The sequence below is a fragment of the Phalacrocorax aristotelis genome, chromosome 8 (assembly GCF_949628215.1).
Source record: "Phalacrocorax aristotelis chromosome 8, bGulAri2.1, whole genome shotgun sequence".
NCBI classification, from domain to species: domain Eukaryota; kingdom Metazoa; phylum Chordata; class Aves; order Suliformes; family Phalacrocoracidae; genus Phalacrocorax; species Phalacrocorax aristotelis.
This window is the reverse complement of record NC_134283.1, coordinates 36,544,761-36,568,641: the sequence shown is the minus strand read 5'-3', so window position 1 is coordinate 36,568,641 and position 23,881 is coordinate 36,544,761. Positions and strand designations below refer to the sequence as shown.

Sequence of the window (23,881 nt, the reverse complement as noted above, 5' to 3'; positions counted from 1 at the left end):
TCAGTGGTCAAAACCAAACAAACAGCCTTTTAGACACAAAAGAAACCTCTTAAGGATTCTCATAGAAATGTAAGGAGCACAAAATATTGAGGGCAGTAAAAAGCAGATCCTTTATTAATCTCCGCAGAGCAACATCTCCTATCAGGGACCAGCTTAGGCAGAGCATGCAGTACTACCCTGTTTGCAGATCTGGCTAAGAGTCTCTGCTTTCCTTTCTGGTTTTGGGTGGGGTTTTTTCCGCATTCCCAGGTATTCACCACTAGATATAAACATGGGTCAGGTGTGGCGTTGCCATCAGCAGAACTGGTCAAGCTTTGCCAGGTGAGTCTGGCAGGACTGTGTCTAACCTGTGAAGGTAATGGTATTTAAGTATTAGTTTGATAAAAGAAAGGGCTTCTTGACAGTTTCACTGCCTGGATATAGAAGCACTCAGTAGAAGACTTGAAAGCAGGTTAAATTCTGTCAAATACCACTAAAAATGTCACTTGAACCTCATCAGCAGGGAGCACTTATTTACAGACCTAGTCACAGTTAAACACACTGACCAATTCAAAGTGTTCCACTAAGCCATCTTAAGAACAAAAGACACTGAAGGTTTTGGAACCTATTTACATAGCACCAACTATGGTTGAAAGTACAGTAGGTCCTTTTGCCCTACAGATATTTTAGAAAATGACACTTAAAACATAAAGCCTGTCCCAATTTTCCTGTCTGTCTTACACCTCCAGCCTTTAAGCCACCTCCAAATTGCTCCTTCCCAGGAGGAGGTCTGGACCTCTCCTGTTTTAGTAGGTGTAATTTTGCAGGAGTGGGTTCTGCCTTTAATGTAAGTTTCTCACCACGATCCCTTTCACAGGTCTGAAATTGCAAGCATACCTGGGTTCATTTGGTCATGGGAGCTAAGCATTCTGCTCAGGATTGACTTCAGCACCATGGCAGCTGCAGAGCAAAAGATGTTTTACAGGTGCTCCCTTGAACAAACAAGGCACCACCCATCAATCGAATGAAATTCAGATGAAATCATTGAAAGTTAATCCAAGCAATTGAGTTGGTGTCTAATACATCACAGTGGTCTAACAGGTATACTTTGATCCTTAAATTATAAATTGTATAGTGCATGGAATCACCTAACCTGGGCACTGACATGTTACGAAGGCTGCAGCATGGCTGCATGGATATATAGGTTACATTTTTACCTAAAAGAGATGGGTTTCTTCACAAGGAGAACGATTAAAATAATTATGCTGCTGGGTTTGTTTCTATAAATTACACGGAGCATGAATGAATATTTTGGACAGATCTGGTACATCTTCAAGACATATTGACCTAATGTGCCTCGTGGATGGTGTCTCTTGAAGCCAAATACTTTTCTGTGAGCATGTATAGGAGCACATTGAGGCTGCTGTCACATGCCATGCTTGTTGCCTTCATCAATTCAGACATATAGCCTCTGCACAGTTAGAGCGAGGTACATCTTTCTGGGTCAAACATGAACTTTGCAACTGCTTTCTCCAGCCAGCAGTGAGACCTCTGTGACTTATCCTTGCCAGCCTTTCCAGGCAGCTTTTGACAGGTTACCTCCTGCCTGGTGCCTGCATGCTGCTGCTCCAGACTGCTCCCTGCCCGGATGGTGCTGTCCTCTAGGCAGGACTGACCTCTCCTGATGGGTGGAAAGCACCTTCTTGCCAAAGGCTGGTGTGTGTTACCTGTATACACCAGAGAAAGAATTCCACTGCATCTGCCAGGTTCAGCACTGGGTCTGGCACTTACTGGCCTCGAGCAACCCAGATTCCCTCCAACCACCACAACACCCACATGATGTTCAGCAGATCCATTCCTTCATTCTCTCACCTACACTCTAGGGACCCTCAAGTCTATGACAATTAAGTGTTGACTGGGGAACACCAGTCTCCCCTGAGCCACTCAGGTACCCTCTCTAGGAAGCTGCAAAAATGACACCCAGAAATCACCAGGTTTCAGACTCACGCACAGCCTGCAGCCAACGAACATCCACAGCCTCCTCACCTGAGGTTACAGCTCCACGTTATCCTGCCTCTGATAACAGCATGGAAAAATCCCACAGCTGGCTAAGCTCATGCTGTAGGACAGGTTGCTCAGTTCTTAGCTACTCCCGGAAGAACAGCTAGAAAGAGGATTTGGTCTGCAATCCTGCCACTGATCTCGTACTGTAATCCACTTCATTACGGTCTTCTAATCCTCAAAGTCAGCTGCAGCATAAAGCTAATGACCATTTGGCTAAAGGAAAATCCTCATGTGTACAGAAGCCGGCACGAGGGCAGAGATCTGCAAGTAAGCAAAGGCAGTGCCACATCTCAGGGTACCATATGTTATGGTCCTGAGCACCAGAGGGTCTGCTGGTGGACACTAGAGAGGAATTTGGCCATCATATAACATCCTCTCTTGCTTACCCAAGGAGTTCCTTGTTTTACATTTCCCATGACAGTTTTTGCCAGTATCTATTTCACATTATCTGGAAGAATCAAAACTGATGTTAGGGAATTTTCTTAGCAGACACATGTCTTCTCAGTGTAAGTAATACACTGATAAGTGAACGACAAATTATTTAATACACTCTTCCAAACATTCCTGGGTTTTGTCACATTATTTAATTAACAAATAGCTGTTGTAAAAGTGGGAAATAACAATAATTAGTTGTAGCTTTATCGTGAAATTGCCTCTAATCACTCCAAAATCCCTGCTAAATAAAATTCAGTCTGCAGTTTCCATCTTTGTCTTTCTCTTGGCCACAGTGTGGCCGATGACTATTTGTACTGAGCCACACGCCTGGAGAAACTGATATAGAACAAATAGAAGATCTGCCTCTCACCTAGTGCCCAAAGGCAGTTTTCTTTATCGCTTAGTTCAAAGTCACTGATACAACTAAAACATATCAATATGAATACATATCCATGTTTTCATGAGCTTATTAAATAGAACTTGCTTCAGGTAATGCCAGTGAACGTTTTCCTGAACTAATAAAACCATGTGCAGAACTTTGTACCCTGCAGGTGAAGGCTAACATGGTTTCACATTATTTATGCAATGAATTCACTGTACTTGGTCCCACTGCAAGGACACATGTCAACACGTGGGAATGAGTACAGTAGAGGCCACCAGGCTGGTCAGGGGCTGGAACACAGGGCATAGGGGTAAGCTGAAGGAGCTGGGCCTGGAGAAGAGATGGCTACATTGCTATCTGCAGCACCCTGATGGGGCTGTAGAGAAGACAGAGACAGAACCTTCTCACAGCTGCATAGCAAAAGGATTAAATTGTGACTGAACATGAGGAGTTATTCTTTGCCATGAGGGTGATCAAGCAGTGGCACAGGAACCAGAGACGTCATGCACGTCTTTCCTCAGTGATATTGAAAACCTAGCTAAACAAGGAAGGCCTTGAGCACCCTGAGCTGACTTTGACCTTGCCTTGAGCAGGGGTTGGTCTAGAGACCTCTAGAGAGCTCTTCCAACCTGAATTATTTTATATATATAGTACTTACATAATGTTCTCTCTTATGGATATTTTTTACTAATGAAGGAACATAATACTTCTCGATGACCCAGGAGAACAGCCTCAGAGTTTTCCTACAACCTTTGCTAAAGGGCCACAGGTAAGTGGTACAAAGAGCTCCCAGCACATTTTTACAGGGGGTGACCAGTAACATGTACAACAAAAAGAGTAGATTGTAATCATTGTTAAAAAAACCCCCAACACACTAAATTATTCACATTTGAGAACGTTATTAGCTCTCAATGATTTCCAAGTATCTCCACTCTGCAACAGCCCAGTCCCCCTGCCATCACAATGCTTCCCCAGAAGAACATCAGCATTCAAACCTACAGCAGTTATCTGCACCACAGAAAATCAGCCACCAAAATAGCAGCCACTTTACTGCTGTGCTGCAGCCTGGACCAGATGCGGGTCTCAGCAGCATCAGCTCTGAGGACATACCTTCACTTCTCACCTCAACAGCTCATGCTGTGCTCCAGCTCTGGGCAGTTTGTGGATGATAAGGACATTGGGTCAGGGCTCCATTGTATAGGGCAAGAGTTACTCACGTGAAAGCAGGAAAATGCTAGAATAAGCAGCAGAAAAAGGAGGCATTAAACAGCAGGACATTGGCTCAGGCTATTGCTCTTTGAAGTGAACATACTGCAGGGAGGTTGGTCTGGGGGTAATGCAGGAGATGTTATCCTGCAGCTGGTCAGAGGAAGAGGAAATCATTGGTTCAATCAGTTTTCCTGTCACTTCAGTGATCTCAGCTGTACATCATGACTGCTTTTCTCATCTTTGCCACAGCTCAAGCGGGAACAAAAAAGAGGTGGCTGCACGGACGTAGCAGCTGACCTGGGATTGACACTGTTCATGGCTGCCTGGCAGGAAAGAGTCAACCTGGCAACTTCACTGCTAAAGCTGGGAAAGTCTCCTTCAGGAGCTGGGGTCAGAAGAAAATTTTCCAAAGGTAGAAAAAAAATCAGTAGATTATCTGCAAGGAGACATTATTTATAGCTCTATGCACAGTTAAAACAGAATGAATAACCATGTTCTGCCATGAAAGCAAATTGCTTTGAGGCTATATAAACCAGGGGAATAGTTGAACACATCTCCAAAGGACAGCAGATGAGGCATTTCCAGTCATCTAGCAGCACGCACTTCATCAGAGTAGCACACGGCAGGGGGATCATGGCTGTGTCTCTTGGATTTCAGACAGCTATGCAAGCCACCAAAGAGTGTCATTGCCAAGAAAGGCTTATAGGCAGAAGTAAGATATTTTAATCGACTAACTAGCAGGGCTGGGAAAAGTAATTCAGTATGGTTGGGATGAGAAATTGCTGCATGCTACTGAGCAGCAAAGAGGAACACAAAGGCCTCAAGGAAGATCGTTTGATCCCTGAACAGCTGCATTCAAAAGCTTGTTTACAGAGGGATAAGCATCCCGGATGTGACTACAGTATGAAGGCTATGGCAAGGCTGGCTCAGGAGCCAGGTTACGGTCTGCCATGAAGCACAGGGATCATCTCTTCACAGTGAGCTGCCAAGTCTCATTAATTTATCATAGGAACATGTCTTCAGTGCTCAGTCCCTTCAGTTCTGTTTCATAAGATTGACAGGCATGTCTATAGACCACAAAGTGTTCTTGACAACTGGGTAATTAACCTTTGACGTTTACATCTCCTTCCTCCTGGTAAGTAACACACCAAGTTTGTACATTCTGGGAAGGGCTGGCTGTAAACAAGCAAAGGTTTCCTTTTATGCTCTTGATCAGAGGTCAGGAGGACTGGAATAACAATTTTTTATGAGCTTGATCTGGAGTAGTAGGTAAATGAGGAAGAATTTCCTTGAGTAAGTGGCAAAGCCTTGGACTCAGGGCTTTCGGCCCAGCCCCAGGTCTGTGAGTGAGATCCCCATCAGCCTATGGCTCTGCAGTCCTTGCGGCCAGGATCTGGAACCTGCTTCACGCAATCTCAGAACAGGGTGAGCTGAGGCTCTGCCCTCCCTTGAGGGAGCTAGAGGTGCAGAAGTTCATACACAGATAATGATACGTATGAAAGAGAAAGCAGCTATTTCTGGAGGTGCCAGTCCATTACTGCCACAGTAACCTGGAGGCATCACTCTGCCTGTTAGCTGTCCTAAGAAACATCAAGGTATCACATCCCCAGGGCAAAGTTTCCTTTTCATGTGAAACCACAGGATGAGGCAAAGCAGATCAGGAGCAAGTAGAGCATCAGACAAAACCACATTCCCAGATCTCACCTTATCACCCAGAAAGCTAGCAAAAATCCATATGACAAACAGCATTTGGAAAAGACAAATGAAGGTGCTTGCTTTCATTTATGGGAAGAAAACCAGGAACCTCTTGGATTTGGGATGAACGATGGTTTGCTTTTTAAGAAAGCTCTTATAAATGAAGTGGCAATAAGGGATTTTCTTTCTGAGGGATAGGGTGCAATAGGCTAAGACAGAATATCGCCCGCTCTCACGGGTGGGGAAGAGGGAAAATAGAGCAAGAGACTGGATGCATCATGGCACGATAATTTGAACACTTGGCTGGAATAGGAGGAACTGGATGGAAAGAGTTTCTATAGCTGAAGGCCTAATACTTCTTCCCTCATTATTCACATCAAAAGGGGAATGGTTTAATTTATTCTGTAGAGTTAAATGAGACCACTGGCTGATTCTTTGCAGCTGGACATGGGTGAAGCACCATGTTGCTGAATTACAGGATTTTTCTATTTCACAGACATTGAGGTAGATAGCAGGAATTCTACCATCTCTAAACTGTTGCACTAGCAAAGTAATGCAGTTATTTACTTAATATATTAGTACATGCATGACAACTTCTATGTTGTACATGATCATATGGACCCTACATCCTCTGGCTTGGGCACTGTGCCCTGTTTGCAATCTAACAAAAATTCTTGTCTCAGGAGAGCTGAATGCACTGATCTCTGCAAAGGTTTGTGTGTCTCCTTTTCTGGTCTTGAAACAGGTTATGCTGCACTTTTCTGAAGCTGTCAGTGAAGGTTGTTTGTGCATGCGTGCATAGCAAAAATATTTCTGCTACTTGTCTTATATTTTTCACCTTTTTGCTATCTTTCCCTTCATACATTTGAACGCAGCCTGTGGAGAATAGCAATATTAGGAAGCTAGCATTAAATCATTGCCAAATAAAATACCAACAGAAGGTATATGCATCACTTACATCCAATTGTAAGCTGCCTGCTCACCATCCAGCTGACACTATTTGGGATGCTGCCACAGAGAGCAATGGGAGTTCAGGCTGCTTCTTGGTTTGTCTTTCTTCTTAGTCACTGAGATGGCTGCTGTTCCTGAGTCCCTGGGTGTCCCATGTTCTCTGAAGAAGGGAAAGTCTACCATTAAAGACTCAATATGACCATTTTCCCAAAGGGGGCCGGGTGCTGGGAATATAAATAAAACTCCCAAATGATGCAAGTGAAGGAGAGTTCATCTGAGTTAACCACTGACAATGAAGTTGTTTTACCATCTCTGACTATTATAATCCTATCAGTCAACAAACCTGTGCCATCTGAATATGCTGCATCATTTGGATTTCCACTCCAGCTGTTTTCCTTTATCTCACGATCCACCCCCCATGCCCCCCAAAGCACAAACAGCAAGTGGAGAGGAGAAAAGGAGGATAAATTGGAAAAGCACAAGGAGAGGCCAGGGGCAAGGGGACTGTCACTCAGAAAGCATGTTCATTCCATCAAACTGACACATTATAGGCATGGATCCCACATTCACTGGTGCAAGTGAAACCATCTGTGCCACAGACAGATCTGGTCCAGTGCTTGTCCAGGGGGCTCTGACTGTTGATCCTCAGCACTGTCCCTGGGGCATGTGTTACAGCTAAGCCTTGAAGGAAACAGAGAAGATTTTAAAGCAATAAATTTCCAAGCATTCCTCATTCTTCAGGGGTCTTGAATGAAATTAAGGGTTTGCATCTATGAATGAAAAATAGGCAGGAAACTATATACTATGTGAACACGCTTTGTTTGCAAATTCACAGTATGTTTAAACTTATGGGGCTGCACCTCAGCTGGTGAAAATCTGGAAAACCCTCCTAGGCTGAGTGGATGCCTGCCAGCAGGAGACAGGCTCCCTTCTGCTTTTGCTTTCTGCTTTTCTCATGTCTACTTGTTGATCAGCAGAGAGCGTGCAAACAGAGCCCAAAGCACAGCAAAGAATCAAATAAAATTGTATCAAACATTAAATTACAACAAGAGAATTAACATTTCTGAGTGTGAACATGCTGATGGTTGAAATGGGTGGATACCATGATTATATGCCTTTAAATATAGAGGTCTGAGGAAATTTTTTCAGTTCCCAAACAATTTCCTTTGCTAACAGACAGTTAAATAGACCAATGCAACTGATACAATGAGTTTGTATAATTATTCCTGTATATCTTTCATTTTTTTTTGTGAGGAACATATAATTATAAAGTGGAAAAATAAAAAAGCTAACCAAGGCAAATTATCAGCAGACATAATTTTGAAAGGCATAGATTTTTTGGTGTTTGAATGAACACTGTCTGTTAGGTACAGACACTGTCAAGGAAAATTTGGTGTTTTTTTTCAAGTCACAGAGGGGTGAGTGCTGAGATATACCATGCCGTTAAACAGTGGGGAAAAAAAATTCTTTCAGCTCAATATAAAAAGACTAAGTATTGTTTTCTAAATCCCACTTATCAATCAAGAACGAAATTTGTCATCTCATTCTTCCTCCTCTTTGTGTTGTAAGAAAAATTACTGTAGACTCAGAAAACATTGATAAGGCTATAAAGATAAGTTAGACAAACAAGGAAGGAGAATAGGCATTTACATTTTTAAAATAGTGCCTCTGCAGTATGTAGTAGTGCACTTACAAGTCACAAATCCTGAGGCTGAACCATCACCAGTGTGAAATACATAGAAGTTGATCAGCCCTTGGTGCTGCTCAGGAGCTCCGTCCCTGCTCTCCAGAGCCGGAGGGCTGCAGTAGTGGCTGCAAGGTAGTGGGCAGAGCCAGACCATCTGCATTTGAGCAGTAAATTTTAGATACCCGATGTTGCAGTCATAGTAGCACTGGAAAGTCAGGTTTTTTTCTTCACTGCATCCTTGACTGAGGGTACATGGCTGTACCTGCAACTATTTCTGTTCACGGCAAGAGTGCAAATATGATAGTCTATTGAAGCAGGACTAAATCCAGGCTTGCATTAGTGTCTCTTTCCAAGTTAAAGACTTGGAAACTGTCAGGCTTTCATAGCATGACAGTTGAATGGTCTTAGAGGGTGATCTTAACACTCTGAAGCTGCTCAGGCTTTGCCCAAGATGAGTAACAAATTCAGCCTTGGAGCTCAGCAGCATTATGCACCTGAGAAGCAATGGAGCACTAGTCTGAGCAGAACCAAGTGTCTGTCACCCTCACACTGGAGACAGTTACTGAATATATTTGCAGCCTGGCAAGAACTGAGCTCATGAGATCATCTTTTGGTGCTCCCCAGGAATCTCTATCCATTTATCTAGTTATTCCTCTATTTATGGCCAAGCAGGCATACAGCTGGGTCAACCATACCTTAAGACCACATTTCAAGTCTCTTAGTGACACTTTAAACTTGGTATTGTTCCACATCTCTCCTACACCACAAAAATTCAATGCTTCCTCTTGAATGTACTCATCTTCAACTGACAATTGCTTCCTCATCAACAAGAAGCAGAAAGAAATAATCTAATTAACACACACTCAGTAATAATGCTGAACAGTTGAAAAACAGCTCCAAGGCACAGAAAACAGCTCTGTCCCTGAGAAGGCAGCTGCCCTACTTTTAGAGTTATATTGCTTCATAAAAAAACCCTGAGCCCAGGAGATGTTTAAACTCCAATGTCAGGCTTTTCCCATTTTCTGGCCTGTTTTTAGTGATTTATTCCATCATGTACTTTCACACGAAACTTACTGGTGGATACTGCCTGGAAACCTGTGTCTAATGACCGCTTTAGCTTCTTCCCTAGATTGCTCTGACTTAACTTCAACTTTGTCCCTCCTTGAGTTCATGTTTGCCTTTGGTGTCATCAGACAACGAGCTCCGCAGAGGAGGCTTTGGCACAGCTGTGCCCAACTAATGCTATTCAGTTGGATCTTGACAAGCTTTACTGCAAGAGCTTGCAAAAGCCAACGGTCAGAGCTAAGGCCAAGTGAAACTCTGCCAAAGTCCACAAAACATTATTCAGTTCTTATCCTTGAGAATAATCAAGTAACGCTTAAACTAGACTAAAGGAGCATGTTCTATAAAAACACCTAAACAGAAAATGGCAAAAAGGTTATATAAACCAAAGGAACGTTTACATTAGTACACAGACCCAAGAAAAGTACAATAAGCCATTGTTAGTTACAAATTGTCTTGAGAAGTACATACCAGCCATGGACTCTAAGAGCATGGATTCTTAGAGTCTCATTCCCTGGTACAATACCCACAGTATCTCCAGGTCAAGAACATTTGCCTTTCAGCCTATTCATCTAGCCCGACAATTCAGAGTGACTTTCCAAACCAATCTAAATATTTGTGTTATTCTCTGGTAAACTACAGTGGGACGTTGAATCGGGGAGGTGCTAGCTTTAGTCCAGAAGAAATTCTGTACCTAAGTTGCTAACAGATGAAGGGCAGCCCCCAAGTCCCCCTACCTCTCTGCCTTCTATATGGACACCAAAGTGGCAGTAATTGTATCAGCAGGTCCTGAGCTCTTTGGCCTCAAAAAAGTAGGCAAAACATAATTGTCAAGCAGAACCACTTTCCTATAACTTGCTATATATTCGGTTAAAACTGGTCACAAGTAAACCTCTGCATCCTTTTCCTTCCTGAATGGCTTTAAAGGGCAGGCAGTTGCAGTGATGGCTGTATCAGGGCTATCCCCCATCCCAGGGGTGATTTCTGCCCACCAGATCCAGAGACATTCTGTTGCATTAATAAATCAAGATATTTCATGAATGGATGCTTCTGCTGTCTGTGACCCTGAAGGGAGTTCAACATTCCCCTCCTGTCAATTATATCCTATTACAGCACATGGCACTGAGGCCAATTCAGTGGAGACAGGCTGGGATCTCCTTTCCTAACAGCAGCTGCTACCTCTTCCATGGGACAGGCTGCACAGGCAGTGGGAACCAGGACAGTGGCACCTCTCAGCTAGGCAGCAAGTTTCCCTTTCTAGCCCACAGCAAGAAAGTGCCCCTTTTGAGAGCAAACCACCACCCACATCCTAGACATTGCCCCATGGAGCATGGGTGGACCTTGCCCTTGAGGTGAGTGTCTCCTTGCACTGACTGCAAAGATGGAGCTGTGATCAGTCGTACAGAGATATTAATGGCTAGATAAGACTAATACTGATAAGACGACTCTGAGGAGCAAGGAAGTACCTGGGAGTTCTGAGGAGAGGCCAGGCCCTCATCAGAGCAGAGATGGCACTGACACATTGGTGACCTGATGTTCACCAATACAAGTGAGCTCATCGGTGACATCAAGACTGGAGGCAGCCTGGGCTGCAGTGGTCATGCATTGGTGGAGTTCACGCTCCTGAGGTATACAGGAAAATCTAGGAGTATAGTCATGACCCTAAATTTTAGGAAAGCAGAATTCTAGCTCTTCAAGGAGTTAGTCAGCAGGATCGCCTGGGAAATGGTCCTCAGGGGCAAGGGAACAGAATAGAGCTGGCAGATCTTTAAGGACGTGCTCCTTACAGTGTAAGACCTCTCAGTTCCCAAGTGTAAGAAATCAGGCAAGGAAGGGAAGAGACCAGCATGGCTGAGTCGAGACATGCTAGTCAGACTAAAGAGCAAGAAGGAACTGCACAGGAGGTGGAAGCAGGGACAGGTATCCTAGGAAGAGTATAGGCACACTGCCCAGTAGCGTAGGGATGGGGTCAGGAGGGCCAAGGCACAGCTGGAGCTGAATTTAGCAAGGGTTGCAAAGAATAACAAGAAAGGCTTCTACAGGCACATTAACCAGAAAAGGAAAGTCAAAGAAAGTGTACCCTACGATGAACAAGAATGGTGGCCTAGTATCAACAGATGAGGAGAAGGCTGAGGTACTCCACAACTTTTTTGGCCTTCACTGGTAACCTCTCTCCTTGCTCCTCCCAAGTCAATGGACCACAGGATGGAAACCAGGGGGATAAAGCCCCTCCCACTGTAAAGGAAGATTAGGTTCATGACCACCTGAGGAATCTGGATATACACAAGTTTATGGGACCTGATGAGGTGCATCCCAGAGTCCTGAGGGAATTGGCTGATATAGTTGCCAAGCCCTTCTCCATGATATTTGAAAAGTCATGGCAGTCAGGTGAAGTCCCTAGGGACCGGAAGAAGGGAAACATCGTGTCCATCTTTAAAAAAGGTAGAAAGGAGGACCGAGGGAACTACTGTCCTGTCAGCCTCACCTGTGTGCCTGGGAAGATCATGGAACAGATCCTCCTAGAAGCTATGCTAAGGCACATGGAGGACAGGGAGGTGATCAGAGGCAGCCAGCATGACTTCACCAAGGGCATGTCCTACCTGACCAACCTAGTGGTCTTCTATGATGGAGTAACTACATCAGCAGACAAGGGAAGAGCTACAGATGTCATCCATCTGGATTTCTGTAAAGCCTTTGACACAGTCCCCCACAGCATCCCTTCTAAACTGGGGAGATATGGATTTGATGGGTGGACTGTTCAGTGGATAAGGAACTGGCTGGATGGTCACATGCAGAGTGTAGCGGTCAATGATAAGTGGTATCCCTCAAGGGTCCATACTGGGACTGGTACTATTTAATATCTTAATCAGTGACAGAGTGGAATCAAGTGCACCCTCAGCAAGTTTGCAGATGACACCAAGCTGAGCAGAGCAGTTGATATGCCAGAAGGACGGGATGTCATCCAGAGAGACCTGGACAAGCTGGAGAGGTGGGCCTGTGAGAACCTCACGAGGTTCAACAAGGCCAAGTACAAGGTCATGCACCTGGGTCAGGGCAACCCCCAATATTGATACAGGCTGGGGGATGAAGAGATTGAAAGCAGCCCTCCAAAGAAGGATTTGGGGGTACTGGGGGACAAAAAGCTGGACATGAGCCAACAATGTGCACTTGCAGCCCAGAACACCAACCATATCCTGGGCTGCATCAAAAGAAGCATGGCCAGCAGGTCAAGGGAGGTGATTCTACCCCTCTACTCCACTCTGGTGAGACCACACCTGGAGCACTGCATCCAGCTCTAGAGCCCTCAACACATAAAGGACACAGATCTGTTGGAGGAGGTCCAGAGGCAGGACACAAAAATGATTCGAGGCCTGGAGCACCTCTCCTATGAAGACAGGCTGAGAGTTGGGGTTGTTCAGCTTGGAGAAGAGAAGGCTGCGGGGACACCTTATTGTGGCTTTCCAGTACTTAAAGGGGGACTATAGGAAAGATGGGGGAAATCTCTTTAGCAAGGCCTTTTGTGACAGGACAAGGGGTAACGGTTATAAACTAAAGGAGCATAGATTTAGACTGGATATAAAGAAAAATTTTTTTGCAATGTGTGTGGTGAAACACTGGAACAGGTTGCCCAGAGAGGTGGTAGATGCCCTCGCAACATTCAAGGTCAAGTTGGACGGGGTTCTCAGAAACCTGATCTAGTTAAAGATGTCTCTGTTCATTACAGGGGGGTTGGACTAGATGACCTCTAAAGGTCCCTTCCAACCTCAAATCATAGAAAGGTTTATGATTCTATGATACATGGCAAGAATAGATTTACCCACATTGGTAGAGCAGAACATCAGTAGAAAAATACATCCGCACTGCTGGAAGTGCCATGTCAGGGAGAAGGGGCAAAAAGAATGAGACATGGCATTAAGACTGAGAAACATTGCCAAGTGAGTTTATTGAATAAGTGTTTCAGTAGCTAAGGAAATGAGACAAACTGAAGGAAAGTTGCTGGGGAAGATCAGCCCATGGGAAGTCACATGCAAGGGAGCTTGTCTTCCTGGGCTGGACTCCAGTGCAGACTTAACATTCAGTCATACTCACAAGGTTGAGAGTCCTATTGCTTTTCCTGGTGAGAAAAGGAGAGAGAAGTGTTAGACACAGAGCATATTCAGTGCTGAAGCCCTGTTCCTCACTTCACCAGCCCAAGTGTTGGCTGGTGTTGAGTGGAGGTAAAGAACAGTCTTAAAAGCCCAAATACACTCTTTCATTATTATCATTAAAGGAAAGACAAAAGGTTTCACACATTTGATATAATCCAGTTGGTTTTGTGAAGTACTTTCCACATGCCCTGATGAGCTTGTGGGACAGATTATGTGCTGGTGAAAAAATGAGTAAAATATCCTTGAAGTTAACAAACAGGAGGCCACGTACAGATCACAGAAATGGGCCTTTCACATTTTCCCTTAAAATGCAAAAGGCCCATCTCCTTGCACACGTCATGGTGCACTAGAGATGTCCAGTATATGCCTATAAGCAGTTAGTTAAAAATGCATTATGAAAACAGCCCTGCATTCATTGTAGGTACAGGAATTGATCATGAAAGGAAGGGTTTGCTTTTGTACGTACAGGTAGGCATTGCAGAAAACACATCTGTTGCCATATGTTTTGCCATCAGAGCCGCAGTGGGGCATATATTCCATGGTGCAGAAAGAAGAGATTTCTTGGAAGCCCTTGCAATACTCCTGCACACAGAAGACAAACATGAGTATCTCTGCCTGAGAGCAAACCGTGGTCTCCCCAGCATAAGGAACAACACCCCACTGAGAAATAAAACTGTCTGTAACATCATAATAACCAACTCCAAGTTTCCTCCAGGTGGCAGATGTGCTCTTGTACTATTTCTGCTCACTGCCATGTCTTTTCATGCACAGTTAGAGCAATGGGATGGATGTTGGCTGTTTTACGACCATTGTGAAATTCCCAAAGGATGTCCTTAGGCCTGCACACCACCATTTCCCCAGTTTGTAAACCAGAGCAGAGGACAGTCCCCCATGAGCTTAACCGACACTGGACCTTGCTTTTTGTTCCCGTTCTTTCCCACTCACTTTTGTAACATCCTCTTCACAGCGTCCGCTCTTTCTTTTGCCAACATTGGTGCGATGCTCCCTGGAGGAAGATGACTGTTGTTAGCCATAATCTTCCTCATTACAACCCCAGTGCAAGAACATAACCTCACTCCTGTGTAGTGCACAGGAGACTTTCAAAATAATTAGCTTAGCATTGCCTGCACAGCCTAGCAAGAACATGCCCTTATGGACCAGGCATGTGTCTTTTGAAATAACGATCTCCCAAGTTGATGCATCCGTCTTTGTGGGGCTACAGGGTTGAACCCCATGTTGAACACCAACCAGGAAAACAGGTAGATAAATAGCACCCGTTCAGCAGAGTGTTTCAGAGAGAACCCTTGCACATTACTTGGCACTCAAAAATGGATCCAACCAGCACCACCACAAATTACCTGGGGAGAAGGATGAGTACTTACAGGTTGTGGGCACACAGTGTACACTCGCTGGCATAAGTGACACCATCGGTACCACAGACAGGATCATAGATCATTGTGCAGACCATCAGCTGTTTGCTGCCCTCCACCACAGATGTTTGGTACTGGCTGCAGTCAAACTGGGAAACAAAGAGGGCAAAAACTCCATCACAGGCTCTGCTCTGTGCAAGGGCACCCAGGCACAATCCCACCTGCTTATGCCTCTGCCTTTTAGGAACTGCCATAGAATTAACTACAGTTATATATTATCTCATTCTTCATGGAAAACTAGCAATTTCCTTTCATAACCTCATGCTAGAGAAGACTGAATCAAGGGTTGAAGGTAGGCATCACTCATTCAGCTTTGTATTTATCATGAAGCCCCTATACCTTGCTGAACCTACCAGGATATTACAAAAGGCACCACAAAAATAATCTGCAAATCAAAATGGCATGATTATGCACTTCCTGCAAGAGAGCTGACTGTGACCAAGGAGTTTTTCACAGCCCACAAGAATGGAGGGGAGATGTGCTGACAGGCCTTTTGTTGCAACAGGACGGCTCTGAGTGTTGAAATCTGCCAGCAGGACTGACAGCAGTTGAAGCTGATTTACACCAGTTGAAGAATTGGCTTTGTGTTTTAGCACTCCCAGTTTCTCCAGTGTGAGCTCTTCCTCCCTGATTTATGCATCTCACCCGGTCTGAGCACAGAGCGTACTCAGGAAACAACAGAATGACATTTCACAGTTTTTTTGTATAGAAATGAAATATCTGACTCGGGTTGTTGACTCTTTCAAACACATGCTAATATGCTAATGAGATGGCTTTGTTCTTCTATTCCCCAGTGAGTGTAAATAGTTTACAGCTGGCCAAATATAGTTAATCTGGTATTTTTACAAGATTAATTGTTGGTATATATTAGATTATATTTCATTTACAAAAAAAAAAGCATTTGAATCCCCTGGTGCATTAGGTATCAGCATTCAAAACACAGGGAATTTTCTAATCTTTGCAGAACATATTTTTGTAAAATGCATCCTGAAGGCATCGGACACTCTGGGTCCTCTGCATCCCCTTCCCCTATTGCCGAAGCAGCCTGCTAAGTTCCTGCAGTAGCTATGATTGACTGCTGTTGGAAAGGGACTTTGTCTTGTAAAGCCTTAAATCATTCATGCTACTTGTCTCATAACTCATTCCTCACCCGTCCTCTCCTCTTTCTTTTCCTGACTGCCCGCAGGAAGTGCACAACGTTCTGGCAGCTGGGAGGGTGATATTCACCCGCAAAAGGAAGGGCAGCACAGGCCGCCACCCCCAGTGGAGGCTATACCACCAAAACCATCCAGTGTTTATTCAAGTTCTGCAATCAGCACCACCTCAAGCTCTTATTTTTCTTTAGGTTTCACTTACTTGGGGAACTTCCTCTACGCACCTTCCATCATGCTTCTTGGCAACACTGGTTCCAAATTCACTGGAAGAGAAAGCAGAGTTAAAAATGCTCAACAAGGTGCAGAGTTCTCAGCGGGTGAAGCCCAGGACTTACATGTTATGGGCACACAGCGCACAGTCATTGCTGTAGGTGGCACCGTCTGTCCCACAGATCTCTTGCAGGACGAAGGGGCAGGCTGGGATGGCTTCGCCAGTTTTGGTATTGCTCAGGTATGTGCTGCAGTCAACCTGGGGAGATAAAATAACAATGCTGGGTCAGCTGCTGGGAGATGGAAGAGTGGCTCATCTGCAGTCTGTCCACTCCGATCCTCCAGATTTTAAAGGCTTCTGCCAGAGGAAAAAATCACATCAGTTTTTGAGCTTAGTCTTCCATTAGAAATGAATTAAGTAATTGTAGTTGGGTTCGGTATTGTCTTCTAACAGAGGGAAGAAAGGAAAAGCTGGCCAAAAAGATTATTTTCCTACAGTAGTATGTATGCAAGTTTTAAAACAAGTATTTAATCCAAGGAATCTGATGTAAAGTGCTTGACATTAAGTTCACCTTGACATAGTTAACAGATTTTGTTTCAGATTCTTCAAAACAACAGCAAGAACAATTTCACCAGCTCCTATTGCAAAAATACTTACAATATATAAAATCTACCAGTTTAAATATTTGAGGATGAATAGACAAACACCTCTTGGAAGTCAGCCTACACTAGCTAAGCATCACTGACACTTCACTGTCATTTTGCAGAGTTTCCCCAACGCAGTGTCTCTTATTACCCATATTTCCCACATGGTCCAGGAGCAAATTAAAGCAAAGACAGCATTTTAACAACGTGTCTTTACTATAGAAAAATATATTCCAGTCCCTCAGGACGCATGAAATTATTTTCAGTGCTTTAGAGCTGCTCTGCATAAGCAGAATAAATGCATTGAGATATTATCAGCACATATTGTTACTGTGCAGGATAATAAAGCTATTTCTGTATGCATACCTGAGGGCAGATTTTTCCTGGCTGACCAGAGCATAAGGATTTTTTTAACCTGCCTGTCTAGTGCAGTGGAAATCCTAGCACTGAATGAATACACAGACATCTAACACAGCCTTCTGTCTTCCTCTCCTACTGTGCTAAAATGAGCTACATGGTTCTTGGGCTGCCTCTGATGATTTCTGTTAAGAGATCTCCAGTACTGGGACATTTTGTTTTTGAAGTCCCGGCCTGTTCGCATTCTCTCTTACCCTCAAGTACAGCACACTGGCAGCAGCTGCTGTGAGTAGCTAGGGAGAACTGCAGCACCAGCACCAGCCGTGTGCATCACCCCTCCATGCATCCAGGAGCACGGCAGGTGCCCTGAGCCCAGCCAGGGTCTCTCTGGAGACTGAAGAGTAGGAGATAGTGCTTATTTTATAACTAGGTACACTTACAGACACAGTTTCCTTCTTGCATCTTCCTTCATGGCTTTTCTTAATGTCAGTCCCATGTTTTCTGAAAGGGAGAGGCTGATGTTAGCGTGCTCACCAGCTAAGCCCTGTGGCACCTGGGTGCCACAGAAAGCAAACCAAACTCATAGCCAATATATATGATAAAGGAGGCATCTGATTGCCTAACGAACCAGCTTCTCCCGGTCATTAGCAAGTGTAATCTTAAGCAGTAATGAATCTATCAGGTGTCCTCACTGTGTGCCATGTAGCAGCCCCATCCACTCTTGCCTCTGCCCAAATACCATAGCCCTCAGTGTGCTCAGATGGAGAGTTGAGTCTCCCACATCTCCCTGATGAGCACAAACAGAGCATCAGGGAACAAAAATCAAGGTGACAGGGGCTCAGGAGGTTGAAAGAGAATCAGAGACATATCAATGTATTGGTTTCAAAAGAAAAGCCATCTGGAGCACTAACCACGACTGGTCACTCCAAAAGTGTCCTATGTACAGTACTTACAGGTTATGGGCACAGATGCCGCATTCGTTATCATAAGTGAATCCATCTGTGCCACAGACTGGGAGCAGGATCCTCGGACAATATATGTGGGATTTACCACCCTTAATCATTCCTGATGGGTATTGACTGCAATCAATCTACAAAAAAACCAAGAGGTTCAAACCTGGGGAAGTCCTCGTTCTCCAAGAAAAAACCCAATGTAACCTCCCACCACGTCTTTTATGCTGGGATGCTGGGACAACACTAGTGCTATGTCTCAGTTCTCTCAAAACCAGGCTGAGTCAGTTCTGCATGAATCCTGTCGTGCACAGACAGAACTGCATAGCACTGCATAGTTTGTGAGATGCCAGATCACTAGGATAAGTAGCTCGGTCAATCCCAATGCAAGATATGCCAGAAAAGAAAGAAAATAGTAGAGAAAAATGTAGTCCCCTTTTCATTCTGCATTACAGATATAAACAAAACACAAAAATAGTGAAGGAATTTGGACTTTGCTGACAATGGATTTGAAGAGCATCCTCAAAGGAAGATCTAAGCCCAAACCAACCAACTTCCACATTTATGTGTTGGCATGTCCTAGACACCAGCTCTGGGACTTCTCAGCTGATACACTCAGACCAAAATTTCAGGTGTGCTCCATATACCAGAATATATCTCCACCCCAAAGGTTGGTGTAAGTATGAATTCATAATGAAAACTCTGTGCCTAGCTCCCATGCAGCCCATCTGCCAGGGCTGTGCAGGCAAGGATGGCCCAGAGGACACCTGCCTTGGTACAGATGGGATTTGTAAGTATCCTCAATGCAAGGGGCTGACAAGAGTTAATAAACATGTGGAGAAAGCCAAGCTTCAGGCCAGCTCACTTTCAGAGTAGATGTAGCCTCAGAGAACCTTCCAGTTTATACAAATAAGAGAAGAAATATACCTTATATTGGACACTTACCTCGGAAGCCTCCTGTCTGCATTTTCCATTATGCTTTTTGCCAACATGGGTCCTCTGTTGTCTGGAAGAGAGAAACAATAAAGTTGAGGAACTAAATGCTTAACCACTTGGCCACAGTCACATGCAAAATAAAGCAAACCACGGCTTCAGACTCTGTAAGAGCTTATCAGAATAGCTACATTACTCTACTCATTAACAAGTTCATCACATCTTCTCATACATGCAATTTAAAGCAATATTCTGAATTATTCCTTCCTCTGCTCAATCACTGCCCAGCCTACAGACTAATCCAAGGAGCTGCCATCTGACTTTTCAAGGTTTCCCCTCATAAACACAAAGAAGATACCAGAAGGAAACTCAAGGTAAACCCAAAACCAATCCAATTTCTAAAAGTCTTGAAGAAATAGAAATAAGCAGAAATGCAGAAGGATGGTTCTCTGGACTGCAAAGTATTGCTGGCTATTTAGGAGTGCTCTGTGGATGGTACTTACTCATTGTGGGCACAGATCCCACATTCATTATCATATGTAACGCCATCTGTGCCGCAAACTGGACGCAGGATGTCTGGACAGGATATTAATACTTTGCCATCTTCAGTGGTTTCTGTTGGGTACTTACTGCAGTCAATCTGTCAAAAGAAAGAGAATTAGCTCTAATGGAACCCTTGTTATGCAAGAAAAGTAGATGCAAAACTTTTTCTTTCTGTATCCCAGCCTCCGTTGTTTCTGCAACAGGACAAAGCCCTGATACACTGAAGCTAAAGCTTCAGCCATAAATGAGCTCTCTGAATATTGTCCTAGTTCTCTAGGAGTCAAGAAGAAGGACTATCTTGGAGAAGGGATCCTTCAGGCAGAAGAACCCGTACAAAAGTTTGGGCCCATTCTCATAAAAAAGATGGTTTTAGCAGGAAACATTTTTCACCAGCTGGAAATCTGACTAGTACTCTTTTGGTTTGTGTTGGTTTTCTCCCCACTTCTCCAGCTCTGTGACTACTTATTACTTCAGATTCCCTGTAGCTAAGCACAGGGTTTGAAAGCATAGAGAAAAAATGGTTATCAGCTGGGGAATGGACTTTCTACACTCCAGAATTTTGATGCTGAAATATAGAAGCTTCTTTTCCTGAGGCACCAGACCATTGGCCTTCTACAAATACACAATAAACATTACTCTATAAATACATATACTTAGTGTTCTTATGAGCCTCACTATGTTTGTGAAAGCAACCAGCACAGGAGTTTTTAATCCCTGTTGTAAAGCGTGGAAACGCTTGTCATCTCCAGAAAGAAAACTGCCAACCTGCACAGCATGTTGGCAAGTGAAATCTTGGGCCTCCCCTTCGCCTGGGCACAAAAGACAGCTTAGTACATAGGGAAATGAGTTCTGCAGCACTGACTCACTGCAGCTTCTCAATTTGTATTCATCTCCTTTCTCTCTGTCAGATTGGTTTGGTATGCATAGGATGACCCTCTCTTTAGAGTAGGGAGGATGCAAAAGCCACCCTCACTGGGCAGAAAAGCAAAGCATAGACTGGGACCCTCGTAAGCCTTGTCATATGGTCCTTTTGCAGTTTCCTAGGGAAATCTGTGGGCTTCTCAGGATTCTATGAACAGCCCTAAGAGATGGATTTTTTACTTCTATTGCACTTACAGGGGCAAAGTCCTGCTTGCATTCTCCATCATATAATTTGCTAATGTTGGTGTGATGTTCTCTGAAAAAAAGAAATGTTTTGGTTAGGAAGCCTTCAGAATAACTTTTCCCTTTATACTCTAGGCACTGGGATGAGAAAGCAAGGTCCCATCCACCTTGTGGGACACTCCCACCACTTGACTTGTCTGAATGCTCCCCACTGATGGTAGCAGCAAATGCATGGTATTTCCATACCACATGGCAATTAAGTGTTAAGACTAATTAGGTACTAAGACGAAGACTTCGATCTGCTTGTGGTTCTGCCCTGGGTTGTCCTCTGGTTCTTTTGTGATTCCCATCATGAGCACAGACAGAAAATGGGGAAGAAAACTCAGGGTGACTAGAGAATTACAAGGAGCCAGCTCCAAAGAGACCTACAGAGACAACAGCCTTAAAAACTAGTGATTTACAGAAGTTCTTCTGAGAGCCTTAACTATTGCTAATTATCCAGAAGGATGTTCTATGAACAAGACTTACGCATTATAGGCACAAATCCCACATTCGTTGTCATAAGTGAAACTATCTGAGCCACAGACTGGTTTCAGTATCCTTGGGCATGCTACCATGACGTGATCATCTATTACAATTTTTTGGTGCTTACTGCAATCGATCTGCAAAAATATCAGGAATGGGGAGGGGAAAGGAAAGAGAAGGGGGAAGCCAACATATTTTCAATATAAAGATATAACACTCTTACATAGTCTTCTTACTCTCCCTCAGCCTTTGGGGAAAAATCCAGCATCAAACTAATTCCATTATCAAAAGTGTACGCCAGAGTCAGTTCTGTGGGAACTGTCTCCTGCTAAAAAACAGATGGCATAGCAAGGACTGTGACTTAAAATTTGTGAGGTCCTTCATAAGACCCTGCTGGAGCTGTCCAGGTGGTGAAATCCAACCTTCAGCCAACACAACATTTTCATTTTATTCCCAATTACAGAGGCTAGAAGTCTGAACTCAAAAAAACACAGAGACATGGTACCAGATAGCCCATAAATACTCTCTCAGCTTTGGTTATCATCAGGTTTTAACTCCCTTTGGGATGTGCAGACCAGCTGTGCACATTCTGTTTTCCTCTCGTGTGGTGTTTGAACTGTCCCCTTTAACAACCATCTGAACTCTTCCATAGACTTTGTCTTACTGTAATAGATTTCAGCATGCATTCTCCATCATGTGCCTTCTCCACACTGGCTCCCTGTTTCCTAGAAGAAAGCAGACCTGTGTCACAGTCACAGAGCAGCATTGCCTCAAGGCTGGCAGCATCAGCACCCAGCTGCTGACTCTGCCCCGTCCACCTTTGGAGGATGAAGGTGCCACCCTTACACCTTGAGCCCCTTGCCCTGCAGCTTCTTCTGGGTTTCCAGTAATACTGACCTGTTGTGGAAGCAGATCCCACACTCGTTGCTGTATGTGATGCCATCAGTGCCGCAGACTGGCTTCAAGTTCCTCGGGCAAGCTACCCAGGCCGTCCCATCCTTGCTGACGCCACTGGAATACTGGGTGCAATCAATCTGTGAAAACAGCACAGGATCAGCCCCAACATTGGCTCCCTCATGGAAAGAAAGCCCCATGCAGCCTCCCACCACCACAGCCACAGCGCGCCTGCAGCTCCTGCCAGGAGGTGAATTAGATGTATTATCCTGAATCTGCTCAGGCAGTCAGGAGTGAATCTTCTCTACAGAATTTTCTGATTGTGCTTTCCTGCTGGGGTCTGCGGGACGTAGGGCACAGAGGAAGGACTGCTGTGGGAGAGAGGGTGCCTAATGAATGCAGCTAGTAATTGGGAGCCCAGCTGTACACCAGAGCCCCTCAGCTCAAAATCTGATTGTTTCAAATCGTGCTGCAGTCTCTGGTGACCTACAGGAGTCTCATAACTGCGTGGGAAGAACCTGCAGACAAATCCATCACACAGACACTGTGTTTTCCTCTCTATGATATAGGTATAGAAAACCTATGCCAGGAACACAGTTCTACAGGTCTTACCATATAGAAAAAGTATCAGAATCAGTCTTTGATGCTTTCGAGCGTATCACCTTAAGACAGTATTCCTCGTGAGAAGGTAACCTACTGACTTTGGCTTGGAGTAACTGAAATACATCTAAGAGTTAATATAATGGAACTGTATAATTACTTGCACTTTCCTAATTTTATTTAATGAACTGAAAATATTGTTTAAAAAAATGGGGAATCTTTTACTTTCCCGTGAAATTGGTAATATCATTCAACCATGCACTAGCAAATGTTATTTGAACAGCTAAGCTTTCATTAGATTTAATCCACTTGCTCATCAGGTAATTACATAATGTTTCTACTAGAAACCTGGAATAGAACAGAATAAATAGATCTGTAGCTCACCTCAACTCCAAAGGCAATACCTGAAAAAAAAAAATTGAGACAGAACAGAAAATATTGATATGCAGAGAAGATTATGTAAATCTTTCATGAAACTGTTACATTCAGTGATTGTTGTTGACTAGTATGGAGTTTTACATTATGCCAGTAAATGGTCAGAGAATGTATTAGAAGTTACTAAATAACAAACCAAGATGATGAAAACAGTGGCCTGTATGAGGTTTGCCAAAACCTTGGTGTTGAAGTCTAATTTTTTTGCTACACTCTCTCAGAAAGAATATTTCTTCATGGAATAAGGCTCTCCTCCATGTTAGAAGACCCAAATACTTTTACTGAAATGAAAATTCAGCTCTGATTCACCTAGATTGACCTCTGCGATATCTCAGGAAATACTCACCTAAGCAGCAGCAAAGGGCTAGAGCCGCCCTCACAAAAAGCCCTGTTATCTTCATGGCAGGCAGAGGTACTGTTCCACTACCCCCTGCTAGCTCTCTGTGTGTGGGAGAGGAAGATTGCAGGTAGGAGCAGGAATATATAGCACAC

The 23,881-nt window shown here is 44.1% G+C and overlaps 1 protein-coding gene across 1 annotated transcript; it reads right to left on the bottom strand.

Moving 5' to 3' along the window:
- Positions 1 to 13,388: 13,388 nt before the first annotated feature.
- LOC142061466 (ovoinhibitor-like) lies at positions 13,389 to 23,857 on the bottom strand. Its single transcript, XM_075102571.1, has 16 exons — positions 23,736 to 23,857; positions 23,342 to 23,361; positions 22,361 to 22,497; positions 22,128 to 22,188; positions 21,467 to 21,600; positions 20,951 to 21,011; positions 19,795 to 19,931; positions 19,304 to 19,364; positions 18,362 to 18,498; positions 17,849 to 17,909; positions 16,532 to 16,665; positions 16,399 to 16,459; positions 14,995 to 15,131; positions 14,558 to 14,618; positions 14,079 to 14,194; positions 13,389 to 13,578 (listed from the first exon to the last, which is right to left on the bottom strand). The coding sequence occupies exons 1-16, from the start codon at positions 23,788 to 23,790 to the stop codon at positions 13,533 to 13,535; spliced, it is 1,419 nt and encodes a 472-aa protein (XP_074958672.1). The 5' UTR covers positions 23,791 to 23,857; the 3' UTR covers positions 13,389 to 13,532.
- Between the last annotated feature and the right edge of the window lie 24 nt (positions 23,858 to 23,881).